This window comes from Dermacentor variabilis, chromosome 11 (genome assembly GCF_050947875.1).
Source record: "Dermacentor variabilis isolate Ectoservices chromosome 11, ASM5094787v1, whole genome shotgun sequence".
Lineage (NCBI taxonomy): Eukaryota > Metazoa > Arthropoda > Arachnida > Ixodida > Ixodidae > Dermacentor > Dermacentor variabilis.
In genome coordinates this window covers 50,176,134-50,195,277 of record NC_134578.1, presented here as the reverse complement: position 1 = coordinate 50,195,277, position 19,144 = coordinate 50,176,134, and the positions used below count along the sequence as shown (strand labels likewise).

The 19,144-nt window shown below is 43.6% G+C and overlaps 1 protein-coding gene across 1 annotated transcript in view; it reads right to left on the bottom strand.

Moving 5' to 3' along the window:
• Positions 1–1,667: 1,667 nt before the first annotated feature.
• Positions 1,668–19,144, bottom strand: part of LOC142564170 (uncharacterized) — a 41,089-nt gene continuing 23,612 nt past the window's right edge. The window contains exons 12-17 of the mRNA XM_075675060.1: positions 17,487–17,572; positions 15,824–15,957; positions 15,295–15,473; positions 11,336–11,404; positions 10,937–11,235; positions 1,668–8,109 (exon numbers count right to left, since the gene is read on the bottom strand). Coding sequence (XP_075531175.1) covers positions 11,340–11,404; positions 15,295–15,473; positions 15,824–15,957; positions 17,487–17,572 — 464 coding nt within the window. The 3' untranslated portion in view covers positions 1,668–8,109; positions 10,937–11,235; positions 11,336–11,339. The remainder of the gene's footprint in view (positions 8,110–10,936; positions 11,236–11,335; positions 11,405–15,294; positions 15,474–15,823; positions 15,958–17,486; positions 17,573–19,144) is intronic.

Sequence of the window (19,144 nt, the reverse complement as noted above, 5' to 3'; positions counted from 1 at the left end):
CTTGAAGCTTCGCCTTTATGAGTGGAACGCAACATCATTTAAATATCCTCGACTGCTTCTCACGCTTCCCAGCAACTGCACCTTATATAACCGTAATGTTTACAGGGAAGCACTGGCGATGAACGCTATGCACAAGAACAAGCCCACGAGCTTTCTTGTAGAAACGCAGCCTCTCGCGTGGGCCACAGTGTGCGGAGGCGAGCACCATCTGGACGGTGTTGCAAGAAACCGAGCACAGGCACACCACTCTATGAATGGTAGAAATGCTGGAAAAGGGGTTAATTTATGTTTGAGTTTCCACGTAACAGAATAGTTTTCTGGTATATTCAATTTACAATCCGATGCTACCATGTCTGTAGGTTGCACTTTACGATTTTTCTGATGCATCTTACTGTGAGGAGTTAGTTCAGTACCTGAGCACCAGTTCAGCACGCCTCTGCGCCACGCAGAGGGCCTGCATGGTTGTAGTTCAGAATGGTTTTTCGCTTAACGACGTCCAGCATAAGATGCCGACATTGCATTTTATGCGACATGGGGCCCTTAATGCGATCGCATTAAAAGGAAACCCAAAAAGTGCTCGACAAGGATGTAGTGTCAGCAAGATAAGTTCAGACTGCCATGCCTCATTCTTTTCGTAACACATTGGCGAAAGGCACGTATTGTAGGGGAAAGAAACATTATGCTAAATTTTTCAGCACATATTGTCAGCTCTTGATATTTATGCTGCACATTTAGTGTTCAGATGTGGCAGTAAAGACTTTGTAAATGCAGGACATGATTAGAGACTTCCCCGTGACATTTGAGTACTATACACTTGCCCGAGGATGAGAACACTCTTCATTTAAATTCTGTCAACAGCACTCAACCACTCGTTGCAAAAAACATTATTGTATTGTTATGTGAAGTAAAATGCTACTTGTACAGTTTTACTTCATTTTTAAAAAACAGAACTCATTGAAACTACCCTTGACGACGACGCGGGCGGCAGAAACGTTTTGTTTTTGCTCGACTCTGCGTCACCCATTCTTTCAAGTTTCTTGCGTTATGTTATCGCATAGTACTGTACTGGTTTTGCTGCCTCACGTAACTCACAAATACTCCAAGTAGCAGAGAATTCAATTTCCACGTGATGTCGCAAGATGCCCGAACAGTCTACGCTACTTGACCAAAAAGCAGCTGCAGCAGCGACTCTGTCGCTCTGTCTTGGCTTGGCGCCATTGTCTGTGGGGCGTCATTTTACTCACCGACAGCAGCAAAGGGTGGCGATTGTGTACTCAACATCACCACTTCCCTGGTCCGGTGGTGGGATATTTGAATTTCGAAAAAGGTATTCTCACTCGTCAGATGCCTTCTCTCGTAAACTAAGTCTTTTCTTGGCACGAAACAAGCGTTGCGAGGTGTCTGGAATGGTAGTTAAGCAGTCCAAGCCGACTTAGTATTTGCCTTTAGTGTCCCTTTAAACAAGCCAAAGAGGTTGCAAGGAGACAAAGGCGAGCAAGGGAAGCCTTGGTCTGGAGCACGGAGTAGGACATCTAGGAGGTGAAACTCCCGTCAGCGCGAGCAAGCGCGGGCGACCAGATGAGGTCACAATTGTATGCGCCGACGGGGCCGTATACAGTGGCGGCGCCATGCGGCGCGTCGTAGAAGCCGCAGCGAAAAAAAAGAATGCAGCGCCGCCCGGGCAGGCGGCTTCGGCGCGCTCTCAACGGCGGTAATTTCTTTCCAGGCCGCCAGCACGATAACGGCTCCGCGGGCTTGTGACCTTTTCTGGTCGCCGCAAACAGCGGAGTTTCCACTCCTAAATGTTTCTTGCTCCGTGGTCTGGAGCCAACGTTTCAACAAGCAAACATATTTGTGAGGGCCCACACTAAGGCTTCTCTTGCTCCTCCACTGTTGATTGGCTGAATGTTAAGCCAAACTTAATCTGAGAGTATATTTCAAAATCTTTTTTTGAACACGCAGTGCTCAGGTTTGTCATCTGCTGTTGAAAGAGAGAGAAAATTTGTTTTTAGTGACTTGTCACGTTTGTGAAGTGTGGAGTAGGCCAGTTGTGAGAGCTTGCCTGTTCTAGCTATCTCTTTCCCTGAAGTGCAGCGCTAGCCTAGTTACTGATTTCCTGCTAACTATATGAACTATGTAGGAGCACATGACTGCCAGAGATTCAGTCAACATAAAGTATCAATGTGGCGAATTCAGCGTGTTGCTACATATCTGAAAAGGCATCAGTGCAAAAAAGATGGAGGGAGACAAGATGACAAGGACGAGCACTGAGCTTCCGTGAACACGAATGTGAATGGTTCATGGACATATACATGCTGTCCGAGCCAGGAGTTATCATCTGCGCATGCGTAAATGCGCCAGCCCATTGAAAGCGCGATGGGGGCCATGCTGACACATCTCTCCCAAAGTCTAGAAATCCATTCAGATTCTGCGATTTCCCGTGTCACACGCGTTTTACTCTTAATAACGGAAGTGTATTCAAGTTCCGGTGAACAGTCCTTGCAAGTCACACAATGACTTGTCAATATCCTTTCATTCACATGCATTTTTTACTTTGTTTGCATGCTCCCTTAACCTATCATTAACACATCTCCCCTTTCGGCCAACGTACAATTTTCCACACCTTAAAGGAATTAAGAGTAGCGGTGGTGTTGTGAACTAAAATATACGACCAAGAGATGGCACTAGCAAAATCAAATCAAAACTAATATATCATCATTGCGTAGTGAGCATTATGGCTACCCCAGCTCCTGACTTGGCCAGCTGCTCAGTTTGGCTGCGCTGAGGGAGCACTAATTGCATCTAATAGCTAGAGTCCCTGTATATGTTCCCATAGGAGCACTGATGCACTGAGGCACTGAAGTGCTGCTGTTTAAGGATGTCTTTCAATTGTGCGCCTCTCATATTATATTTTGCACTGGAAGGAGCGCACGGCTTACCGCCTTTGTTAAGTTTACTTGTGCTGTAAGAAATACATATAATTTATTTTAAAAACTTTTAAACACTATGGTTATTCTCATATTGCACATAAATAGAAATATATATGGCAGTATAAGTACAATGTTAATAAACTAGGAGCTATGTAGGAGGTGCAAAGAAATTATTACATTGCTTTGGAATGCGAGTGTTTTTTTTTTCTGTACGGTACATCTCCATTGATTCCATCCCTGTCTAGGTACAGGACAGCCTGTGGAGCACACTCATCGACTCGAAATAAGGTGTTGGCATGTACTGCGCTGAGGGACAGACACGAGGCAACAAACATCAGTATGCAGACAAGATGCTCTCTCTACCCATTCTGTCATTATGTGCACCGATACACAGGGTGTCCCACATAGCTTTAGCCAAACTTTAAAAAATGTGCAAGCGCCACATAGCTGGACGGAACCAAGGTAATATTGTTTGCCGTCGTTTGGAGATACTCAGATTATTTCTTGAATTCTGCCTAATTACATAATTAGTCTTAATTAATCAACTTCTCAAATATTAGAATTAGATGAAAAGTGCCGAGGAAAGAATTGCAGAGCAACATTAAGGACTCCCGATACAGCTTCCTGTTGCTCAATATGTGTTGCGTAGAAATTGTTTTCAGAGTGTGAAAGAAGCCCAGGAATACACGGAAAGTGTCTCGAGCCACGTGTCGCAGGGGTATTTTTGGCACATTGTACATTGTACATAGCACATTGTAATTTACAAATTGTAGCCGGTGAGTATGCAAGACGCGTCCACTTCAAATGAACCTCCAGGATGACACCAGTTTCGAGATATGTCCAAAATTGTGGGACAAAATTAGTTCAGAGTGGAGCTTCTTCCTGTTTTTTCACATATAGGTATGTTGCACATTCTACTCACGAATCCCCCGCTTCCTCAGCACCAAGTAGCTTGCTGTTATGTTGGGAGCATTACCTCCACCCTCTGAATAAGCAAACAAGGCTCCATGATCCAGCAGGCCAATTTCTGATGATGTGCCAAGTCATGCAACAGCAGCGGCGTTCCAGGAAAAAAGAAAACGACCAGAAGAAGAAAACAAGTTGAAAAGAAAAAGTTGGCACAAATTTCTTTCATTACGCACAGCAATAAATGCTACCCAAATCTGCATGTTTACGAAGGTGGTGTCTATTCCAGATTGCAACCTTAAAACAACTGCCGACTCCGCGACTCCGTGTTTTCACCTTGTCTTGGTCATGATATAGTATAAAATGTCAGAAAGTGATATGCAAAGAGAGAGATAAAAAAGGACAGGGAGGTTAGCCACAGAATTTTCTGCTGGCTACCCTGTACTAGGGAAGGGGAAATGTGGCATGGAAGATGAGAAAATAAAGGATGACATAAGACCATCTGCATAGACACACACTGTGTATCACAAATACAGACAAAACATCACACAGTACATCATGTCATCCAGTCACAATTTGTGTCCAACCAGGCATATTTCATGTAATGCAGCAGCACCTTTAGAGTCGCTGTTTCACTTTCAGAGCTGCTGCTCGTGAAGAGGGTGTGAAATGGTCATATATTACTTTATAGCAGGTGATGCTACTCTCACTGCTTGCACATGCGATAAAAAACTGTGTATAACATGTGAAAGAAAAATATAGGTATGCATCGTGTAATTCAATACAGCATTATGTCCCATATCTCACGTAGCAAAATATCACATAATTATATAACATGGAAGGCATCAGACAGCTGAACCTATTTACCACCAAACAAGAGAAGTGACATGTTTCTGTCACCAGTGGCCATAGTGCTCGCGACCAAAACATAGTGCATTCGCTACTGGAAGCACAAATGTACACAAATATGTGACTTGACGTAACCTCACGACTACAAGTTGTATTTGTAATATGCGAAGTAGCTCATAGAAAGCGTCACAGATCCTAAACAAGTGCACCGTGAAACACATGAAGTGAGACTTCTATAATGCCACTATTCTCATTGCTCATGCTGAATGGCCTGCGAAGTATGAAACAGAGCACCGCAGAGACTGTTAGGGCTCTGTGGTTCAGGTTTGTGCTAGGCGAATGATGTCACTCCCGATAAATGATGTTGGTTCTGAGGCACATGTTTGATAACTATTATCACAGGAAATGGCACAAGGACACTGTGGGGGACAGGACAAAGAACTTGGTAGCAGTAGGAAAGCAACGTGTATAATTATACAAAGCAAACCGATCCTAAGTGAAATTGAAAAATGTGTAACAGAATAGCCGTACAGTGCAGTCCACTTATAACGAAACCACATATAACGATATATCGGTTATAACAATGAGTCGACTTACGAGTATCAACTTATGTATTAGGCCTATGAGAAAAAAATCTGTACATAACGATAGGTTATTCACTGCATACCGGACATAACGATTGAAATTCTGCCTTTTTGGCAGCGTTTTCCATGCAGAATAATCGTAAAATTTTCGTTGCTAAGTTCCTCTTAAACGAGACGGGGCGAAAAGTTTGCCTATGTGAGTTTGTATCTGCTGCCGTTACAGCACAGCGTGTCCTGCCAGCGCACCAATTGCGAAAGCCACAGAGAACATTGCAAGTTGGTGCAGCATGCCACAAGATGGCACCAGCTGCTTCGCGTCCATGTCGCCGGCAAGCGTCCAGAGAAAAAAAGAAAGCACGAAGCAGACCGCGCCTGCACTCCCTTTCTACAGTCTCCCTATTCCACCTATTCGCACCTGTGTGTGCCTGTTTTCTCCTCTACATCCTTGTGCTGTTTGCGCTACACGAAAAAACTGCAAAATGTTACACCAACAAGCCCAAATATCTACATTGATGGACTTTATCTCTCTTCCTCAGTGAGCACGGAAATGCGCCATGGAAACAGCGGTCGGTGCACTGGCAAAGCGCAAAGCTATGTCGCTTGGGACGAAGCTGCAAATTTTGCAAGACTCAAAGTACGAGCTCGCGCAATTAACGATACAGACGATTCAGAAAAATGTGAGCGCTGCCATGATTATGAAGGCTAGAACCAGTGATCACGTCGATGAACGGAAACGGCAGGCTTCATGCACCAGGGTGAAACGCCCCGTGTGTGGAACCAACACAGTGGCAGCCGCTGACATTAACTCTGGGAACACATCGCCACTGGCGATAAAATAGGTGGTGCTTCGATGCAGGAGTGTCTGAGTGCAGATACTGCTGCCTCGTTCTGCGAAGAATCTCTGAAGAGGTGAACGTTGTCACGACACAGACGGTGGCATGGTGTGACGGAGGCGACGACAGCAGCAGCAGCAGCAGCGACAAGATTCACAGTGGCTTGTCTTTGACACCGACCCCAACGTTCACGCAATGTGCACTGTCGTCGATAGAGTCGCTCACTGATTTCATGCATGCTAAATTATAGCCGCCAGTGTTCGTGCAGCCGCTGGATGCAATGCATACTGCGGTTGTGAACCTGAAACTGACTATTTCAGCGTGCCTAACACTTGACAGGCTGCTTAGAGGCATAAATTAACATTTTATTTTTTACAGCCTACTTTCTACAATGCCAATTTTTTATCGTAAGTGGCAAATTTGGTTTCCAAACTACAAAGGTATGTTCTACAGCTTTTTTTTTTTCTTTCTTTATGGCAGTCCTGATATAGCGATGCTCGGTTATAATGATCAAATTTTTCGTTCTTCTTGATATCATTATAAGTGGACTACACTGTAGTATGCCTTGAAGAAGTAAAAAGAAATCAAGGCAAAGCAAGAATGTTACACAGGGGCACTTGCACCAACATATGTACCAAAAGAAACAAATATAAGTAACAACAATATTGGTACTCAATATTAATTACACATTTCTAAATGAAGTCAGTGGTCTTGCAACCCGAGGAGTCATGGCACAGCGCACAGTGCCAGCAGAATGCCATATGGCTCACTCGTGTATGACATGCACTGTGTCAAGATTTTGGAAGATAATGCAGGTCTTAAATAAGCTACTACAGTGTGTGGCGAGATGGTGTTGAGTGTGCAAGAGCGGACAGCCCCAGTGAGATCGCATGGCATACAAGAGGAACAACAGTTTAGCAGCGGTTGAGCCCCGCCACCTGGGTCCTCGCTGCTGAGACTTCCCCACAAGTGTTAATTAAACAATTACTGCAATTTACAATGCATGCACATCTCGCGGCACAGTGCCAACAATGCGCAGTTGCAATACCATACTAGACGGGCATATACATGCTGCTACCTCACAGAGCAACACCATAATATGCCGACTTACAGTCAATTCAAGACAATACTAACCAAATTTCAGCAGCTTGCTCGCAAAGGGATCAGACTGCAAAAGGTCAGGGATCAAGCTGAACCTCTGCTCAGTAAAAGATTTGAGATAGTTCTGAGTTTGCACAAATGCGTGTGAAATGAAAAGCTTGAACCTAAAGTCAATGAAGACCAAGTTACACTGACTCCGCTCATTCACAAACACATGTGAGCAGACAGCAGACTTGTACACTGCTGTTTCTCAGCAATCATGATACCACGTGTGCCGCTGGAATGTCGACTTGCCCTCGAAGCTAGTCAAGCAGCCAAGCTGCTCACCAGTGAGTCGACCAACATGAATGCGCAGACTTTTCTTACAAAGTATGACTTTCGACACCAGCCACACTTGTATAAATTTTGCACCAGGTGGCGCCATCAAACATGCGTGAGAAGGTAATACTCGTTTGTGAAGGATAATTGGAAGACACTGGATGTGAACTGCTTCACAGTCATGTGCCACTTTACATGTCACATCGTCTTTCAGGTCCTTGTGCCAATTGTGTGCCCACCAAAAGGACACTTCATTCCCGATTCCTTGAGATCGGTCTGTGCTGGGCTCCAGCCTGAACAATGGTTAGAGCACAAGTGACAGTGATATGGCTGCAAGCACGGCCACTTCTTCACATCGGCGGTGAGGGATCTTATATCCTGAAATTCTTGCAAGCAAAATGTGCAGGCCTATGCAACACTCGTTCACTTCACTGCGGCAGCGGGAGAGCTTGCCTCTCCACAAAAAATGGCACTGGTTCCCACTTCCAATGCGCAGTTGCCTCTGGCAGAAGGTATCATCAGCAGCGAGACACTGTGGCACCACTTCAAGGCTGGCTCCTGTCAAACTCGCAGGGACTAGAATCACCCCTGAAATAGAGCAGAAATTTTAGTGCCCTGTGCTGCCAAGGAATATTGCAAGTGAACATGAATACTACAGCAGTAATAGTGAGAAAATTGGTGGAAAGTGCAAGAACATATAAAATCCGAAGTATTAGTGAAGTGCCACACACAGCAATGCTTGACGCTCAGCAACATTGGCGACAAATTGGAATGACAAGGCCTTTCGCATACTTGACAATACAGCACTAAAAAAAAAAATAAAGCTCAACAAAGGTACGTAAACATAAGAGTGCGACCTTTCTTTGTCCTCATCCATTTTGGCATAGTTTTGTCAAGTATGAATGTTCACCAACTAGCCCAAGTTTCCCTGCTACAGGCCTTGCATATTACTTGGAATACATGTATGTATAAATATTGCTAAACCTTGAACATGGTTCTATTTTCAGCAGACAACTTGACACAAGTGAGAATTTTTAAAAAGTGACGACTGCTCGTTTCAGAAAGATAAATAGCAGCACCAAGTTAGGTTATGGTTAATTTTGCTTGCGAATTTTGCCAACAGTATATAATAATGAAACTTTGAGTGCAGCAAAAGATGAATAAGAAGACACACAACACAAATGATCATTCACAACTGCTTTTCACTGCATGCATGTGCAGTAAAATGTCGCATTCATGCAGTAAAAATCAGCTTCAAGTGCTTGTGTAGTGTGTTCCTTTCTTTGTCTTTTGCTGCACTCTAAGTTTCATTACTACACTGCAATGCCAACTGGCCTACCTATCCAAAATGTCTAGGTCCCCTTTTATGTGGCAAGCAAAATGAACTTTGCAGCAGCGAAAATATTTTCAGATCTTACCGCAGGGCCTACTAACTAGCAAGTTGTACATGTGCACATTAACAGAAAAATGAATTGTATAGTAAACCTCAATACAGTGAAACCTCGATATAACGAAGTAATAACCTTTTCATAACCTTTTGTTCATAGAACACCATGTACATGTATGTACATCTCAATATAACAAAGTGTGTTTGCATGTGATTTCAATATAACGAAATTTTCTTCCGCCGTAAAGGAATGCCTAGACAATAAATGGAAACTTCTGCAGATGCAGATGGCGAATGACTGACTTACAATTAGGTGACTGCTGGCAAACGCACATCTCAAATCGAGCGCAGCACAACAAGAGCAACCGTCAAATCGCAGCTACCATCATGTTCCGTATAAAGTCTAAGTGTGATAAAAGTTTATCGCAGCCCTCACAAGTTGTATTTTAGGTGCGAATGAAAGTGGTACAAGGGTGAAACAAGAAAGATGGTGACTTCACGAGCGTCGCCTTCCCACGCGAGCAAAGGGAAAGAGGGGGAGAGGAGCTCGCATGCAGTAACATGATCAAGCGTTTACGAGGGGTGGGGGAGGGGTAAGTTGGCGCTTTGCGATTTCCAGTGCGCGCCTTGGTCATGGCTGCGCATCGCTGTAGTTGGCTAGGTGGCTGCAGCGAGCGGTAGATGAATTCGCTCCCTACTGCCGGCGCTCTTCATGATAGCATCGTCGCAGTGTGGGCAACACTATCAGCTGTGGGGGTGGAGCGCACGCGAAAGCGTTTCTGGCTTCGCTAAATTGGTACCGCTTATGTGAAAAGATATTGCCCACGTGGCATGAAACCGTATCATTCGTTGGCGACTCCCAAATTCCTCAAAACAAATTGTTTTTTCATTCAAATTTGCTTTTTTTGATCGCCTGATATTTCGGAAAATTCTGCGGCCCCTTTCCTTGTAAGAAAAATCGATCAGCGACTGTACTTATTTGCATAAAGGATCAAATTTCAATACAACGAAATTTCTATATAACGAAGCGAACTTCCGGTTTACCTACTTCATTACATTGAGGTTTGAGAGTATAACAAATACAAATATAGTGAATTACTGGACACTATAAAGAACCAAATCTAAGATTTTCTCCCCAATATCAGCAGCTACCAATGTCTGCTTATAATGAATATTGGATATGACAAACGTACATTTGTGTTGGGCGCAACTTTGCTATAAGCTTGGACTGTATCAAGCAACAGTTACGCAATAAAGCGGTTGTGCTTGACCTGTTTAGCTATGCTTCCAACAACAGCACTTACAATGAGGGGAGATATTATCAACCACGACGGCTATGCTTTTGCAGGCAATGCTGATCCAAGTAAGATCAACTACAACTTTCAGATGGTTATTTACACAGTACGCAACAGTGTGAATCTAATCATTCATGTGAACATACTCGAATGTGCACGAACATACTTGTGTGTGGTGCAGCGCAATATAAAGGTGTCATTCTGCCATTACGCTTGCTTCTGCGAAGGTAGCGCCGCTTGTAAAGGTTAACTTTCTTTACATCATAATATTCATAGAAAAAAGCGTGAATGCCTATAAATTACTTTCAAACAAAAAGCGCATTGCAGTTAATAACGTCAAACTTGCATCAATCTGTGCACATGTGACAGTTCCTCTGTCCATGCCCCTATTTCGCAAGAAACAGAGCAACTGTTGTGATCGACAAGTTAGACCACAGATATAAGCAATGCCCCGTGTGAATACACCATCAGCTGAACAGAAAGATTGCAATTCTCATATCCTGTACTATGTTCTGCACTGCAACGTATTCCTGTGTTTTCTTTAATGCGTCTTTAAGCAGCTATCATTTCTTTCTGCCAGGCGAGATTTCTATGACAAAAAGATATCCAATTTGCGTAGTCATGTACCGTATGAAATTGTTAAGCACTGCAAATGTGAACTCCCTAAACCGTTACAAAATTGAACTCTTTCAACAGGAATAAAAAAAAGTATGACAACATTCTCGTTCGATACCTTGCTTCGTCACGTCCTGAAGCATAGTAGTGCTGCGTCTTGATTGGAGTGCAATTCGCCATGATGAAGCGTGAAAATGCACATCGTACCTCCCTCCGGCTACGGTTGCTGATTGAGTTGCTTGATGTTGCTGTTGACTTAAATGGGCTGCAATGGCTGCTGTTGAGTAAACTGAATGGCCATGTAGTTGAATGTCACATTCTCTGACTGCATCTTCCAGGAGATCCACGCGTGAAGGAGCCCCGCCTGTGTCGACTGGGAAGCGGCCTCACTGAAGCAGCAGGCAGACTTGACGGGATCTGTACAACAGAAATTTGAACTCATGATGAAAAGACTCCACATAGACAGGTCCTGAAACCACACTTATGCTCTGTAATGTTCTGCAACAAAGTGGGTCACCTCTTCATAGCCCAGATGGCCCTGGTTGAGGTGGCAGCTCCTGCTGATGCCCAGGGCTGGCAGCGTCACCTGGAAAAAATGACACAGAAGCCTAGTTGTTGAGTTCATGTTTCACACTAATAAAAGTTGCAGTAAGCAGCAGCAGCAAATAAGAACAAGTGGCAGAAACAAGCACAAAATATGCTTAAGGTGACAGGTCACCTGCATCAACTGTGTTAAATTCACCGCCATGGCCACGAGTGGTGCTCGCTAAGACTTGCATGATCGTATATGTACGTAAATACCCAAGAATGTGGACATGGAAACAGCCGTTGCAGTATACCCCAATGGTAGAGCACAAGGGTTCGTTTCCCATCGACAGCAAGTTGCTTTTTCGTCTATTTTCATTTCCCTTTAGCTAATCATTTCTACATTACAACTAAACCAACAAATGACTTCCCCTATGCTTTCGTTGGCTTCATACGGTCGCAACTCACAAAAAATTGGGCCCCTTAGTTTCCCCCCTTCTTCTCGTTCAGTACTTAGACAAGTGAATAGCTCTGCATCGAAGTGTCCCTGAAACTGTCTTTATCGTACACCACAGAGGGCATCTCTCAATGAATGCTTTCTCCCAAGAGTTTTGTGTCAGCTCAATATAAAACAGGTACAAGTGATTAAACCATTACCCTCTCAAGCCTCATCGTCTCAAGCTGCACCTTTTGCACCGCGCAGCCATTGCTACGTCCCACCTCCTTAATGCAGTGATACAAATGTTGTCTGCTCCCGGTTGATATGAATGGAGCGTTCCTGCACCTTTTTCATATGCAGTTTTTCTCATTAAGCCTGGACAACAAGGAGTGAACCTTCAGGAAACTTGGCGTGGCGGATGGATACGCGCCAGCATGATATGCAATGTTCACTGGCTTGTGCTACATGGCGAAAGATAAGAGGCGAAGCCTGCTGGGTGCTCGCCACATTGCTGCAAGGGTATATCCACTGAACAAACTATGAAATAGCTGTTTATGGTGCTCCTTTGGCTCGGCAATAGCCTGATAACATGTAAATAGAGGGTCATTCCACGCCAAATGATCCAGACTTGGCACTCAACCATCTACGATTTCTTGAAAGAAAGCGATGGACTATTGTGTTACTGTGACAAACAGTAACCTCACTTGCTATTGGTGAAATTTTTTTTTTTGCGCTGTGGCCACCATATTAAGTTTGCAAGTGGTCGCAAAACCCAGCCTAACGAATTAAAAAATTGCACAAAATAAGCATTTTTACCGATGACTATGAAACTTTTTTCATACATATAAAAGAGATTGCTCTTTTATATATATGAACGTGAACTGATTTTGTTTTACTTTTGTTTTAATATATAACACGGAAGATACAAAAAGGTGGAAATTCAAAATTTTTTACGAAATTTTATGTTCTGACAGTAGTCATTCCAGCTATTTCTCTAAGGTGTCCAGAAGGTGAAGAAGCTGATGAAAATGTTTCAGAGATCAAAAAACGTAACGGGAGTGAGTAAAAAATTTCAAACTTGAAAAAATTAGCTTTTGGAAGCACATTCAGCCGTCAATTGCATAGTGAGGTGGTCGTAGTAAAAATATGAAAATAGTAAGTTGCACAGTACCATTCAATGGCATTTATTTCTGACAGTTTAATCAGAACAATTTTTGTTTTAAGCGAGAAAATAATTATTGAAATTGAGTCCTTGCATTCAACCCCAGCATTGCTCCATCAGGAATAGGCTGGCAAATGTTACTTGAGATCCCGTGACACCCTCTTCCACAAGATCTGGGATGGGCGACGTGGTTAATAATCGTAGACATCGTTCGAAGCTCGTTCATTTGATATGCATGCCAATGGGGCTTGTAGAAAACAAAATTATCAGATGTCACATAATGCTCTTTTCAGCCTGTTTTTAACAGCCTTAGAAATCAATGGTTTGTTCTTGAAGGCCCCTTTGTTTCAATGCATGTCAGCAAAGCTATCAAATAGCTGCTTTTTGCATGACCTGTTCATAGCAATAATACAATGTCCGTAACAGTGCATTATTTTGATGATGTATCGTGCAGGAAAGGCATTTTTGTTGTCACATGACAACGCCCTTTAACAAGACTCTTCGGTTATGTTTGGTTTACGCAAAATTATAATATCTCGTCAATATATTGAACTTCCTAGAACACCTCCTCAAATGCACCTTTGTTTTGGATTACATTCACTAGCATTAGTATTAAAGCATGTAGTGTGTATATTAAATTATTTGGCACTGGGATTAAATTATCAGGCGCTTGTATTAATTTAAGCAGAAAAACCTGTAGTTACATTACAACATTTCATGCATTTTTACAACCATGTGCAGATGAACAAGTTTACTGCAGCCTAAAGCATTCATGAAGCAAAATTGCTCATGGGAGAAGTGAATGGTGAAGTGAATGGGTGATAGCTCACTCCATTGCCTAAAAGCAGACTTAAAGCTATATTCACATCTGTACTGACTGCAATACAGATATTCTGTCTAAGAAGCTTCAAAAGTGAAGTGTTCCATGTCACCACACAGTGAATGACAAAAAGCTACAACTGTCATTGCGAGCACACATTTTCTTTCCAGATAATGGAACAACACTGCTACAAGATAAATGCGCTCATTAATGTTAAAACCTGTACAGTAAAACCTCGTTAAATCGTACCCGCTTGTTTCGTTTTAAAAGTAGTTAAGTCAAATTGCCGACTCAGCGGCCATTGAAAATAATGTTTTCTATCCACATAAACCATACCAGTTTATTGCGTACATATCGGTTAACACATAGTGTTTCCACTTTTCGTCACATAATCACAGCGGTGCGTCGTCTCCATCGAGCGGCCCGGCAGAACAACAAGCTCAGAAATCGGAACGGCCTTCAAGCACCCAGTGCGTTTGCGCCTGAAGCTACATCAACATCAACATCATTTCGGCGCCACGATAGAAAGCGTTGTGGCGTCGTGCAAAGAAGGACTTGCGTGATGCCGAAGCTCGGATAAAAAGACGCCGAGTGCTCAGCATAGAAGAAAAAATAGACATCGTTCGTGCTAGCGAACGTGACACGAAGAAGGCGGCGCTGGCACACGACAAGGATCTACTGTTGGCTACGGTGTGTGGCATCTAGAATTCGAAGAAGTTACTCGGCAGTGCTGCTGCGACCGCGAAGAGATGTCGGCTACAAGGTTCGACTTTTCGCCGTCGTTGCCTCTGTTGTTGCCAAAGTGTCGATCAGCGACAGTGACGAGGACGACACGGAAAGCGACAGCACGGACGATTCAGGCCTGACAGTGGCAGAAGCTGCGCGTTACGTCAGCCTCGTGAATGCAATCGCCGCGACGAGAACAGCACCCTGCAATGAAAAAGGTGCCCCCCGTGACTTCTGCAGCGCTACCGCATGCATGGACGGAGAACATGCAACATCAATGAGAAGTCTGCCATGCGAGTGCTTGGTGAGAAGAGGGGGCTGGCTGAAAAGCTGGCTCGCAGCTTCAGTAATACCAGTGAACACTTTTGGTCACGATCAAGCCCGATCCAGATTGGAATTCTCTACTTCAACTGGCTGCTTCGCGCATCTTGCGCAAATGAGTCAATTATGACTGAGCCGACGACAGGCCGCTGTTGTCGCTGCTAGGCCGCCACGGCATCAAACGAAAATAACTCTTTCGTCGCGCAAGTGAATAAACACTGCATGTTTTTTTCCCCCTTTCATCGCACTCTCTCCGAGTTCTGTTTTTGACAGGTAAGTGGGCGATCTCGTGCTATTTGGGTTAAGCAGTACTGCCTTTTCGAGCTCCGGCCAACTACAGTTTAACGAGGTTTCACTGTATTTGGAACGTGATGTGTAACGCAGATGAAATGCATCAATGCAGATGAAATAATCAAGTAATGTGCACTGTCAGTTAAGGTGCACCTAGCCCATCCATAAAAGCTTTTTTCTTGTCTCACTTACCCTTCGACTCATCTGGAGCCTTTACGGATGGCACGGCCAACCATTTAAGTTTGGTTTTCGCGGGGTCCATGTAGTCCGATTCAATAAAGTGTGCCGAGCAGATTCGGTAATAATGTACTACTTCCTTGGGCAACCCAAACAGCTGTGGCCTTTCAGCATACTTTAGAAAAGCTTCCATCCTGCAGGAACAGTGAGTGAAAATGAAAACCACCAATAAGATAAAGTAAGGTGATTGCACAAGAGTGAGTTCGTTTTGTCGTCTTGGCACAGTGATATTTACGGTACTTCTACCCTGAGCCTCATCAATACTTTTTTAAGTAAAGGTGAGTGAAGCAAAGGTGAAGCTATACGTCTCAAGTGTTTTATATTCGCAACTTTTTGATAAAACAATATTATAACACCATCTTTCTTTTCTCAAATCAGCTGTATTGTACGAATATATTCAGTAGTAGCTCACTGCAAGACAGCTACGTATGGCTGCACACACGATTAGCACAAACGAAAGCTGAGACAAAAAATGCATGCTGACCTGTTGTCTTTAGGAACACGGAATAATCTTCCTGGGCTTGCATTGGTGCACCAGCGCACAATGCATGATCCGTAATATGGCAGTCGAACTGCAGATGGTTTATTGGAACAATCCACAGATGTGCCATCATGTTGCTGCGAATGTGGAGGATGGTACACTTAGAGGGAGAGGAGAATCTCTTAGACAAAACCAATAGAAACATTGCCCAAGCAGCTGTAGAAAATTTCACTAAAAGCTTCATGCCTGATTTCAGATTCGCTCGCTGCGAAGCATTAATGGAAGGAGGGTTTCGCTTTTATGCCGTTTGGCGCAGGATGGCGCAAAGAGCCGCTCTTGGTGCAATTGGGGCAGCTGTTCCACTACAGCAATCTTCTATGCCCAAAAAGAGGTTACGTCAAAAAATAAAAACGTTACTTACATAGCTAATGCAATCACAAAAAAATTTGCACTCGACAGTTGTATTGTTGGATTTTGTGCAGCCAAAAGTTCCCACTTACAAAAGTGTGTGTGTGGGGGGGGGGGGGGGGGGGGGGTAGGGGGCACATAGCCCACTTTGCCCCTACACTTCTGACAGTGAAGGGGCAACACTCAGTACTCAGACACGTTAGTATAACAGCAATAAAGAAACACATCGCACTAGAACCGCTACAGATAAGACGCCGGAAGCACCGGCTGAAACTTCTGCACGCAATATACACTGGTGCGACAGGCATTGACAAGCTGAAATACCTTAAAGCACCCCACTATATCTCAAACAGAAGAGGCCACAGTTTCAAAATACGTGAGATTTTCTGCAAGACGAACTTTATGAAGTTTTTTTTTTCCCTGCAGTATTTCTGAATTGAATAAGTTGCCATTTGAAGTTGTGAGTGCCTCTCTGGATGTATTTTTAAGGCTAATCAATATTTGTGATTGCAATCTTCTTCCAAACCAATGGCTGCAGACTGAATGTACTTTTTTTCTCTTGTACTGTTATTCATGTACTTTTTTTTTTCGATCTTGATGCATTGCTCCTTTGTCATCCCTCCCTTTTGTGTGATTATATTCTCGTGCTAGTCTCTTTATGTTGTACCCACTCCCCTGCTGTAATGCTTCGGCACTGCAGGGTGTACTGTAAATAAATAAAACACTGAAATGTGCATGCAATAGGCCTTCTCCCTCAAGCTGTTTATCTCACTGCACCCGCTGTGCAATCTAGTGGTGCCGCTGCGACATACGTGGCTTGGGTTTTAGTCCACTAAGGACTAAAGCAATATTAAGGGATCTTTTCTTTTTGTCATTGAAGAGCGGAGCATATGCAGTGGTACATACACAGTTATTCAAGTTGGCATCAAAGGGGTTCACAGAACAGCGGCACATAACAAAAGCTTCATGCCCAGTCACCCAAGTCAGTATCGAAGAGGTTCACTAAGAGTTGCGCATACCCAGTAACCTAATTAAATTGGTCCAACAGTTTGTTCCCAATACTGTTCCCTCAACCCAGCAGTGCGGTATACGCTACCCATTAGACAATCAACTACCCAGTGACACCCAAGTTGGCGGGAAGACGTTTAGACCACAGATAGACAGCCTGTAAAGTGCATCAAGTACCCTCAGAATGCTAATCACAAATGTGCAAATGAATGAATGTGTGATGACCATTAAGCTGCCTGGCAACACTTACCTCATCTACTTGATGGCTGTACAATGTGGCAACTCCAGGGCTCTGATCCATGTTCGTAACCCTTGGCATTTCACCCACGTGTGGAGCTGTATGAAGAAAGTTATTGTATTTATTCGAATCTAGGCCGATAGTTTTTTTTTTTTTTCAAATAATCATATTCCAAATTCTAGGGTTGACTTAGATTCGAGGATTTTAAGAAACGCATCAGTTTTTCATTGACACTGCTAAATATGGTGTATAGCTAGCGCCATCTAGAAAAGTGAGTATCGCAGCCGCTACTAGCCAATGCCAGCAGCCAACCGTACACAAGCGAGGTCGCCATTTTGACCTATGTCGTGTTGGCCGTATCGGTGTGTGGCGTAGTGTTATCACGATAGAACCAAGCAGGAGATGCCACTACAGTGCCAGGTACTTTGATTGTGCGCGCCTTTAAAAAGTGCAGCATATCTAATGCGCTTGATGGTACCGAAGATAGTGCATTGTTTGAAGGTGACAGTGACAAGGAACACAGCAACAAGTCTAGCAGCAACGACGACGTTGAATGAGCTCTGCACGTTCAGATTCAATAAATGACATACATATATATATTTGGCTTCGGACTTTAGGGGGTCGGCTTAGAATTGGGGTTGGCCTAGATTCGCGTAAATACGGTAGTTTCTTTATCTAGTCATGAGGAAAGTGGGATTCCTGCTATGAGTAGGGGTAAAGCTTTGTGCAAGCTAATGACAAAGGCAGAAAGAATAGGAAATGAATGCAATTTTTACAATAAAGGACCTCCTTTTGTTTTCTAATATGCACTAACTTGCCCAACAAGTTCTTCTATGCTACATGGAGGTGCATCTTGCACTGATCAATAACATTTGTTAGTCAATGAAAAACAGTCATCCGATAAGCAAGTAGATCTGACACTAGTGCCGTCCCAGTGCACGCGAAAGCATGGTTGGCTTCGCTTAACTCTTGCCGTCGATGTGTCGATGTGGCATGAAACCGTATCATTCCTTGCCAACTCCCAAATTCATCAAAACGAATTGTTTGCTCATAGAAACTTGCTTTTTTCGACTGCACGGTAATTCAGAAAATACTGCGGCCCCTTCCCGTGCAAGAAAAATCGATCGGTGACATGTTATTTGCATAAAAAGTTGAATTTCTATACAATAAAATTTCGATAGGATGAAGCAAATCGCCAATTTTACCTAGTTGGTTATATCAATGTTTAACTGTATTTAGAGAAAGCTATATATTCATGTCTGCACAGATTGCAGTACAGCTCTTCCTTCTAAGAAGCTTCAAAAGTGAAGTGTTCCCGGTCACCACACAGTGATTGACAAAAAACTTAGAGCTATCACTACAAGCACACAGTTTCATTACAGTTAAAGGGAAGCTGAAAGCTTTTCCAGAAAAAATGAGTGAAGAGCAGTATGCCGTGGTTTTCAACCCTCTGAATTCGAATATCGCATTGAAATTGAGCGAAAGAAAGCGCAAACATATTTTATTTCGACGAAAAGTGCAGCAGCAGACACGCCCAGCTCACGCGCCTTGTTTCCGCCTGTGATCGGTCGGGCGCCTCGTGACGTCAACAATGGTGTTCATCCGGACCGACTGCTGCCGCTACACACGAAGCACGGTGCAAAGTAGTTTGGTGGTGTTTTGCTGAGACG